Source organism: Carassius carassius, chromosome 12 (assembly GCF_963082965.1).
Source record: "Carassius carassius chromosome 12, fCarCar2.1, whole genome shotgun sequence".
In the NCBI taxonomy this organism is placed as follows: domain Eukaryota; kingdom Metazoa; phylum Chordata; class Actinopteri; order Cypriniformes; family Cyprinidae; genus Carassius; species Carassius carassius.
This window is the reverse complement of record NC_081766.1, coordinates 26,469,351-26,480,014: the sequence shown is the minus strand read 5'-3', so window position 1 is coordinate 26,480,014 and position 10,664 is coordinate 26,469,351. Positions and strand designations below refer to the sequence as shown.

At 49.0% G+C, this 10,664-nt stretch overlaps 1 protein-coding gene across 1 annotated transcript; it reads left to right on the top strand.

Annotated features, from left to right (window-relative positions):
* The first annotated feature begins 9,208 nt into the window (after nucleotides 1-9,208).
* LOC132154357 (uncharacterized) lies at nucleotides 9,209-9,589 on the top strand. The gene has a single exon (XM_059562891.1). The coding sequence runs from the start codon at nucleotides 9,209-9,211 to the stop codon at nucleotides 9,587-9,589; it is 381 nt and encodes a 126-aa protein (XP_059418874.1).
* The last annotated feature ends 1,075 nt before the right edge of the window (nucleotides 9,590-10,664 follow it).

Genomic DNA, 10,664 nt, shown 5'->3' with positions numbered 1-10,664 from the left:
AAGGAGGCGCAGCACAGAAGTCTCTGTTCCCACACAGTGGTTCCCCAGCTGGCCGCTCGTCCAATGAGCAGCGTTATAATGAACGCCACCTTAGATTCCTCGGTGGGAACGATGACGGTTGAAGAGACATATAAAGGTAGCATTTAGCTACAAATGAGCAGATGACCATCAGGACAAGACCACAGGAAACAGATGATTCTTCTTGCACAGTCTGACTTTGCTGCAGCCTGGAATTTAACTACTAGTTTCGTCTGGTCAGAGGAGAACTGGCCCCCCAACTGAGCCTGGTTTCTCCCAAGGTGTTTTTCTCCATTCTGTAACCAATGGAGTTTCGGTTCCTTGCCGCTGTCGCCTCTGGCTTGCTTAGTTGGGTCACTTCATCTACAGCGATATCGTTGACTTGATTGCAAATAAATGCACAGACACTATTTAAACTGAACAGAGATGACATCACTGAATTCATTGATGACCTGCCTTTAACTGTCATTTTGCATTATTGACACACTGTTTTGCTAATGAATGTTGTTCAGTTGCATTGACGCAATGTATTTTGTTTAAAGTGCTATATAAATAAAGGTGACTTGACTTGACTTGAAATGAGCGACACAACTGGGGCTCCCCGGAAAAAAAAGGCTGCTGGTGGTAGACGAGGCTAAGGAGAATGAATGCTTTGATCCACGGCGGCTGGTGGATTGGACGCAGGTGGTTGCTGAGAAGAAATGGTCTAACTTGAAGTGCTGAAACTGAGCAGTAAGTTCCGAAACCTGAGCGACCAGGGCTTGGACAGCACGACCCGTGGCCATCATCTGATCCTCCTGGCGTTCCATGCGAGAGATACTACTGGTTAAAAAGTCTCGTAATTCTGCCGAGCTTGCTGGATCCATCTTGGTTGGTTTGTTCTGTCATAATGATCGAGTCACGAGATCCAAGTCCAAGGTAAAAAATTGTTTATTTGTAACTCTTGACAGTCAGCAATGAGAATGTAGGAAGACGATGGCATAACCCCAGATGAATCAGGTCCAGATCGCTCAAGCTGCAGTAACTCAAACCCAGCACAGGAGTCCTAGTTGGGCGAGGAATAAGGTCCAGAGAATCCCAACTGGAGGGACAGGAGCACAACTACACAAGACAGAAAGACGAGAATCAACGAACCAACAACACGAACAGGAAACCAGCCAAACTTAAAGGCAGTGGAAATGAGCTGCATCTGGTGCTCATTAACGCAGCTGCTTCTAGTTAACAGATGCACACAATTAGACAGAGACGCAGGATGAGTGCACTGACCCATGAACCGTGACAACAACATTGTATAATCTGTTACTTCAACAACATCCACAAAACATCCTCAAAATGTTGCAGATAAAATGTTCTAGCTTTGTTATTATGTCACATTAGAAAAACATTTTATAAAAGATAACACAATCTCAGACCTCGATGACATCCTTATAACATTCTTCTCACGTGGCTGTTCTTTCTTTGTTATCTTGAAACATTATGCCAATGTTTTATTGACAACATTGTATAATCTGTTACCTCGACAACATCCTCAAAATATTGCAGGTTAAAGGGGGTGGTAAAACATGTTTTTTCGAAGGCTTGATTGTGTTTGTGGGGTGCACTGTAACATGTGTTCATGGTTCATTTTAAAAAAATTGCAGCGATTTGACTACCTCCTCAAGTTTCTTCAAGGATAAGAAGCCATCTATGAGAAGCTGGACCAACTGAGAGAGGAGGAACCAAAACCAAAATCTGAACCTCGGCAAGCTCAAACCAAAACCTCCACACAATTAAGCAGCCAGGCTCAAGGATGTGTGGTCTGCGGAGATGGCAAGCATTAGAAAAGGTTATATTTCTGCCAAAAGTTTCACACTCTTAAGCTGTCAGAGAAAAGAAATGCTGTCAGGAAGCTGGGAGCCTGCAAAAAATGCCTTGAGATTCACAATGAAGGTGACTACTGTAAATCAGAGTTTCTGTGCAGGAGACCAGACTGCATAGAACAGCGTGCTGTAGAACACCACTATTACCTTTGCCCGAGAGCTGGTACGTTCAAAGGGAATGTTGTCCAGGGGTCCAATAACAACGGCAAAGTGGGAGGTGACACGAGAGTGTTATACCCAAGCTCAAGAAGAGTTTGTTAAAAGTCTCTCACCGGAACTTGCAAAGAAGTGTCGCAATGCCTTTTGCAAGACTGTAGTCAGTACCTCTCATTTGTCCAACCAAAGCAGTCTTCTAGCAGAGAATGGAATAGTGGAGTGGCCAGTCATCATGATGCTCTTAGAGGTCACGGCCAATGCAGGACAAAAAGTTGGGACTTTGATCGACCTGGCATCAGATACAAACTACATAACTCATGATGCAGCTAATCGTTTGAACCTTAGAAGTGAAGCCATAATCCTTGTTGTCCACGGTGTGGGAGGAATGAAAGTTCAAGTTACCACAAAACGGTACCTCCTAAAGATCCGGATCCGCACAGAGCAGGGCAACTTCAGATCCCACCAACTCCTCTGCTATGGTTTGGACAGCATTGCAGATATCCACAAACATGTGACAGCCAAAAGACTCCAAAAGTTCTTTCCAGATGTCCCCCAAAATGAACTTGTGAGACCAAGACAGATACAGCTTTTGATAAGCCATAAGGAAGGGCGACTGGTCCCACAGAAAATACGCACTATTGGGGACCTGGTACTATGGGATGGGCCATTGGGAAAGACAATTGCAGGGACACACCCTGGTCTGTTTGAAGAGGTTACAGTTATAGCACACCAGTCCAGAGCGCACTTCGCCAGGTCTATGAGAACAGCAGCATTGATGTATGAAGAGCATATCTGCATCAAACCTACCATCAAGTCTTCTTATTCTGCTATTACCACTCTGGATTTAATTGAGTGGTGGAGATGGGATAGCATTGGCGCCCCCTGCACTCCAAAATGTGGAGGATGTTGCTGCGTCAGTTGTCAACCTGGTGGCAAAGAAATTACTCTGGCTGAAGAAAGGGAGCTGGAAGTTGTAAGGGGTGGCCTTACTTATGTTGGTGCTGATGATCACAGTGATAGTCCACACTGGCATGCAAGATATCCTTGGCTCATTGACCCAACTACATTGCCAAACAACAGAAAAGCAGTGGAGGCAACCTTCCTCAGAACAGAGAGACAGCTCGCCAAAGAACCGCAGTGGAAAAAAGCCTATGGAGCTCAAGTCCACGAAATGGTTAACCGCCGGGCTGCAAAGAAGTTGACCAAGGAGGATCTAACTAACTGGAATGGACCTGTCTGGTATATTAGTCATCTTATCGCACCCAACCCCGATTCTGTTACAACTCCGGTAACACTTGTCTGGAACAGCAGTCAGAAGTACAAAGGCCAAAGTCTTAATGACCTTTTGATGAAAGGTCCTGACGTTCTCAACTCGATTCGAGCTGTCCTTCTCAAGTTTCGCCAAGGCTCCTTCGCCGCTCTAGGAGATGTCAGAAAGATGTATAATTCTGTGTGGCTAGAGGAGAGGGAAGTCCATCTACACCGGTTCTTGTGGCGTAATTCAGAGGGCGATGAGCTAGAACAATACGCCATATCCAGAGTGAATATCAGGGACAAGCCAGCAGGATGCATAGCGCAACTTGCTGTGAGGGAGACGGCTAACCTGCCTCAATTCAGCCACCTCACAGATGAATGTCAAGTATTACATGAGCACAGCTACGTCGATGACATCTTGACATCCCACAACTGCCGTAAAAGACTCAAAGTCATTACAAAGAATGTGGAGCTGATTCTAAAAGCAGGAGGGTTTGCATTGAAGCCTTGGGTCTTCTCAGGCCAAAGCAAAGGAGAAAGAGAAAAGGCATCACCAAATATTGTTGTCCTGCCGAACCAGCTTAAGGAGGAAGACAACAAGGCGCTAGGTCTCGGCTACATTGTGGAAGAAGACATGTTGCATGTCATGGTGAGGGTCAACTTCTCCAGGCGGAGGAAAAAGATGAGACTTGGACAAGACCTGCTGCTAGAAGAAGTACGAGCACAGTCACCAGACCCGCTGACAAGACGTGAACTGCTGAGTCAAGTTTCTGGCTTGTACGACCCAGGTGGCCTGGCAACACCATTAAAACAAAAAGGGGCTATCTTGGTCCGAAGGGCATTACAAGGGGCAAAACCAAAGTGCAGCATGGTCAAGGACACATGGGACTTTCCCCTGTCGAATAAGCTCCGCAAAGATGCAATTGGAATTTTTGAGGAGTACGTGCAGCTGTGCAAAGTAATGTTCCCAAGAACCCTTACTCCACCAAAGGCAACAAATGAACCAGTGGCTGTCACTTTTTGAGATGGCAGTGAAAGCTCCTATGGTGCTGTCCTCTACCTGTGGTGGGACTGCAACAAACAATTAACAATTCGACTAGTGGAGTCAAAAGCAAAGCTGTCACCTCTAGACCAGAAGGGGGATGCGGTCAAAGCAGAACTTTGCGGTGCAGTTTTTGCAAGTCAGTTTTTGCAAAATGAGGAGGAAAGCCTGGGTCATCCAAGGGAGGAAAATTGCCCAAAACGTAGTGGAGAACTGCCTTTTCTGCAAAAAGTCAAGAGCAAGAAGGTGCAAACAGGTAATGGCTGACCTACCTCCTGAAAGGACCACACCTGCAGCTCCGTTCGAGTTCACTACAGTCGACCTCTTTGGACCGTACCTTGTCAAAGATGACATCAAGAAACGGGTCTCAATGAAAGTGTGGGGTGTCGTCTTCAGTTGTACAGTCGACAGAGAGCTTCTTGATGGCTTACCAACGCTTTACTGCAATAAGAGGGCACCCAAGAAAGATCTGGTCTGACCCGGGGACAAACTTAATCGGTGCCAAACCTGTCCTAAGAGAGCTGTACCAGTTCCTGGATGCTCAGAATAGAACTTCGATAGAAGAGATGTCGGCTCAAAAAGGTACCAAATGGGAGTGGACAATTCACCCTGCTGACTCACCTCACCGCAATGGGGCTGCTGAAGCCGCTGTCCGCATTCTCAAGAAGGCACTGCAGAGCCTGGGCAACAACACTGGCCTCAGCTACAGTGAGCTTCAGACAACACTACAACTTGCTGCAAACCTTGCCAACGAATGCCCAATTGATGCCAGGGTGCAGAGCCATGAAGAAAGTGTGCAGTATGTGTCACCTAACACACTTCTCCTGGGCCGAGCCTCTTCAAGCGGTGAGATCAGAACATTTGACTTTGTAAACTACCCTTACAAGAGATTCAGAGAGATGCAGAACCAAGTCAACAAGTTCTGGCGGTCTTAGAGCCAGCTTGCCGGCCCAAACTTATTTCTGAGAAGTAAATGGCACACTTCGCATCGCAATGTTGCTGTCGGAGATATTGTCTGGTTGTGCGACCAAAATGCAGTGAGGGGCCAATTCAAGCTAGGACGAGTGGTGAGCGTCAATCCAGATGCTAAGGGCATTGTTCGAGACGTAATTGTCAAAGTGGTCCAAAGCTCCTGCCTTCCTGTTACAAAACCCACACTAAACCGGCCATCAGTCAAAGTCCTGAAAGAAGCTATCCAAACCACAGTCCTGCACAGAGATGTTCAACGCCTGGTTGTCTTGCTACCAGTTGAGGACCAAACTCGGAGCTGACTGGCAGTAAGCAGGTGCTGATTTACGATCATTCCATCAGTTCCTGTGGGAAGATCGAGTGGGAGGTGTGCTGACAAACTGCCTGGGAGCTCCTCAGTGGTGAAACTCCTCCTCCTTCAATCAGTGGTGAATCAGGTGGAACAAATTTTCCAGGTAATATGAGCGTGCCAGTACCTGGCTCTGTTGTTGTCTTTAGACCGCAGTGAAAGGAGCATTTAAAGCACCACAAGACCAAGGAAACCATCTTTGTCATCAAGGTGACTGTGCAAGACCAAGCCTTCCGCAACACTGTGAAGGACAGCCGGTAAGCCCCATATTGGCCATGTTTGGCTAGACTGACTTAAGCAGTGCAGTGCTAATGGTACTCTGGAAAACACAAATTCTTAACCCTTGTTGACTTTGATAGGACTTTTGCAGTGGTATTTGTAAATTCAAATGTTGTTTGTGGGGTATAAAAGAAAAGTAAGAAAAGCCAAATTCATTGTTTGACAAAGAATGTGTTTGCAATGGTTAAAAGTAATTTAAACTTTGTAGAAATCTTAATAAACCAAGTTCTTAATTCAGTTAAAAATGTATAGTCTAAAATTATTTGGCTAAAGATACTTGGTTAAAAGATAAGAAAATTAAAATACCAATTGATTGTTTTGTAAAGGATATAAAGTTGTGTGGCTACAATGATGCTTTAGAATAATTCTTTACTATGAAAATACTGCTTAAAAGTGGAAACCTTGTATTTTATAATGACAGTATTGTGTTTATCTGAGGTGGATGAGAAGAATTGTTTAATTTGGCTGTCAACTCCAATAATAACTTGTATTTGTCATCTATTTTGAGGTTTTTCACCTGTTTACCGCTATCAAGGAATGGTAAATAAAAGACAAACAACTGTTCCCAGGGCTGTTTATTGAGTGAAATCCAGTTAAAAGCTTCATGTGGAGGGATTGTCCTTTTCAAGTGGGGAATTGCACAAGAGATGGATCAGAACTTGACAAAGCCAGTCCCTCAAAAATACGCAATTGACTCAGATTGGTTAGCTGGCCCAGTGTGTTGTGATTCACTAACCGCCTAGTGCACGTTTTTCGGAAGTGTCACGCCCCTTACCTTTACCGGTAGTCTGTGCGTTGGTGGTATTAAAAACAATGGCGTCAATAAAACCATACCAATTTGAGCCCGAATCGGACCCAGAAACAGATACTTTTTTCAGATACTTATTTAGACACGTTATTTAATTGTACTAATTATAATACCTGATGTTTAAATTATAACAAAAATAAGTATTTGTCTATTAACGAAAGTGTATTCAAGAACCTTTTATATTAAAAAAATAATATATAATTTTATTAGGTGTACATATAATAACTGTTTAAAAAATGCCAACTGAAGTTGAAAACATCTGCTGCAAAGAAATACAGAAGGTAGTGTAATAAGCTCGTGTCCTACTCCACCCCACCACACTGGTGGAGAATGTGGGCAGGACAGTAAAAAGGACACCGACAACCCCTCCCCACACGGCGTTCTACGACTGGACTGGTTTGGATTGTTTTTTTGTTTTGTTTTTTTTCCCACGCTCCTTGCCTCATGTATTCTCTCTGGTTCCCCAGGTGGCGCTCCTTCCCCAACGATGGAAGAGCTGTTGAAGCACCTCACCGAGGTGAGCATCCGCCAGCAGCAAATCAGAGAGGACATGGCCTCCCGGCAGGGGGAAACCGAACGTGAGTTGGCCGCGCTCCGTCTCGCCACAGCCACGCGAACTCCGCTACCTGACCCCCATGTCCAGGCAACCCAGCTACTGCCCGGGATGACAGTACACGATGATGTGACGATGTACCTCCAGATGTTTGAGACCGTGGCCCAAGGAGGAATGGGCGTGCATCGTTGCCCCACTGCTCATGGGAGAGGCTCAGCAAGCGTACTTCGTGCTTCCCCTGGAACAAAGCACCTCCTACGAGGACTTACGGAAGGAGATCCTGGAACGGATGGGGCTGTCTCTGATCAGCGCTGCCCAGCTGTTCAACGAATGGACCTTCGACCCACGGCAGCCAGCCCAGGCTCAAGCCGCTAGCCTCTCCCGTCTGGCCCAACACAGGTTGCTGGCCGGGGGTCCCACCGTACACCAGGTAGTGGAGCGCGTTGTGGTCGACCGCCTCCTACGTGCCCATCCCCGCCCCCTACGTCAGGCCGCCGGTATGCGGAACCCGGCCAACTCGTCGAGGCCATAGAGCTGGCGGAGGCCACCCAACAACGGGAGGCAGAGAAGAGAGCGCCGCCATTTCCCCGAAGGGGGGTCCAGGGGTCCGGGGGTTTCTCCAGGGAGCAGCACGAGGACGATTGCCTCAAGCACTGTTGGGCTCAGGTGAGGGTTGCCGAAGGAAAGGAGCTTCAGCCAGCTCCCCACCCAACGCCCCATTTCATCGTGGATAATGGCCTGCTTTACTGTGTCGACCAGCGGAGGGGGGGAGGAGAAAACCCTGCTGGTGGTCCCGCGCAGCAAGACGGAGGTGGTGATCGAGATCGCCCATGCCCATCCAATGGCAGGCCACCTGGGAGCCCAAAATACGATCCAGCGCCTCCGTGACCGATTCAACTGGCCGGGCCTAGAGGCTGAAGTCCGACGGTTCTGCCAGGCTTGCCCAACGTGCCAACGGACGTCGCCTCGGATCCCTCCCCCCAGCACAAACACATCCTTGTCATCGTGGATTATGCCACCCGGTATCCTGAGGCAATCCCCCTCCGTAAAGCCACAACGAAGGCCATCGCCCAGGAGCTCTTTTCCTCTTTAGCCGGGTCAGCATCCCCTCTCAGATCCTGACTGACCAGGGTACCCCCTTCATGTCCCGGATGATGGCGGACATTTGCAAGTTACTGAAGGTTCAACAGCTCCGCACCACGGTGTACCACCCCCAGACCGACGGGCTCGTCGAGCATTTCAACCAGACCCTGAAACAGATGTTGCGCCGAGTGGCGGCCGAAGACAAACGGGACTGGGATCAGATGCTCCCCTACGTGCTCTTTGGCATTCGAGAAATCCCTCAGGCCTCAACTGGCTTCACCCCGTTCGAACTACTCTTCAGCCGACAGCCCCGCGGTCTGCTCGACATTGCCCAAGAGGCCTGGGAACAACAGCCGGCGGTACACTGAACCACCGTTGAATATGTGCGTAAGATGAGGGAACGGATTGACCGAGTGATGCCCATCATCCGGGAACACCTCGTCAATGCACAGCAGGCGCAGCAACGGCATTACAGCCGGGCGGCCCAACCACGGGAGTTCCAGCGAGGAGACCATGTCCTGGTGCTGGTGCCCACAGCCACCTGCAAATTCTTGGCCACCTGGCAGGGCCCCTAAACAGTCACAGAAAAGGTTGGCCCCGTTATGTACCGTGTGCGGCAGCCCGGTAGAAGGAGGGAGGATCAACTCTACCACATTAATCTTCTGAAGCACTGAGTCGGGACCACCACCGGGGACCATCGTCCGGCAGGGGCCCTACCGTGTCCCGGAGGTTAGGAGACATGCCATCGAGGAAGGAGTACAGGAGATGCTGAGGTTAGGGGTAATCGAACCACTCAGAGACCTGGGAGGACCACCTGGAGCGGCTGCGGAGGGTGCTGATGGAACTACGCCGGGCTGGCCTGACCGCCAACCCCTGGAAGTGTCATCTGGCCTTCGCCAAAGCCAAATACTTGGGATATCAGGTGGGTCGCGGCCAGATCAAACCTCAAGAGAAGAAGGTGGCAGCTATCCTCTCCGCGCTGCGGCCCACCTCCAAAACACAGGTACAGGCCTTTTTGGGGTTGGCGGAGTATTACCGCTGCTTTATCCCTGACTTCTCCTCCTTAGCTTCTCCCCTGACAGACCTGACCAGGAAGGGACAGCCGGAGAAGGTCTCGTGGACCTCCGAGACGGAAACAGCATTCCTCAGGATCAAGGCGTCCCTCACAACAGAGCCAGTCCTCCATGCCCCCGACTTCAACCGCCCCTTCCTGCTGTAGACGGATGCATCCGACACCGGGCTGGGAGCCATCCTATCACAGGGCCACAACGGTGAGGAACACCCAGTGATGTTTATAAGCTGAAAGATGACCCCTGCAGAACAGCGGTACACCACGGTAGAGAGGGAAGCGTTGGCCGTCAAGTGGGCAGTCCTGGAACTCAGGTATTACCTCATCGGCCACCACTTCACCCTCCTAACAGATCACGCTCCCCTGCAGTGGATGGCCCGGGCTAAGGAGACCAATGCCAGGGTGACGCAGTGGTTCCAGGACTTTAACTTCACCGTACAACATCGAGTGGGGATGGCCAACGCCGATAGACTCTCCCGTCTGTGGTCAGCTTTCGCAGGTCTGTCAGGCTCCACTCCCCTCCCTCCCTCCCCCGACCTCCCCGCTTCTCCAGAGGAACAGGATGACACTTAGGGGGAGGGGGAGTGTGACACGTGTCCCGAGCTCTCATCAGCGTAGCCCTGGAAATGGAGCAGGCACACCTGCACCTGCTCATCACGGGCTGAGCGGCCACACCTGCGCCCCATCAGCCGCTGCTCTTATAAACCCCGCATGTGGGCACAGAGGTGAGCGATGTCTCCGCAAGACTCGGCTAAACTTGTCTTTCCCTTTGCCCGCAGAGAGCAGCGTGTGACCGACAGCCCCAACACACACATGAGAGCACGGACCCACACTGTACCAGCGCACCATTAGCCAAGACGCCGAGCACCAAACCGCCTCACAGCAACGCCTTTTACCACCCCTTTTTATCAATAAAATCCATCCTTCAGGGAGCTTACCTTCATCCTCGAGTCGTGTCCTACTTCACCCCGCCACAATATATATATATATATATATATATATACACACACAAGACATGTTTTTCAATACTATCAAAATATAAATTTTATCAAACATATTTACACATCACATATACATGTTTCCAATATACCACTGGTTTTATATATAATATTGAGGTTTTCCATTCCTGCCGTTTCTGTTATCTGGCCTATTGCAGCTTTGTCAGCTTTGGTAGCTGGGGCTACCTAGGACAAAGTGTGAGGGTTGTCATACCATCATGTGTCGT

Excerpts from the sequence above, each read along its gene's own strand:
- LOC132154357 (XM_059562891.1), top strand. The coding sequence starts at position 9,209 with ATGGAACTACGCCGGGCTGGCCTGACCGCCAACCCCTGGAAGTGTCAT.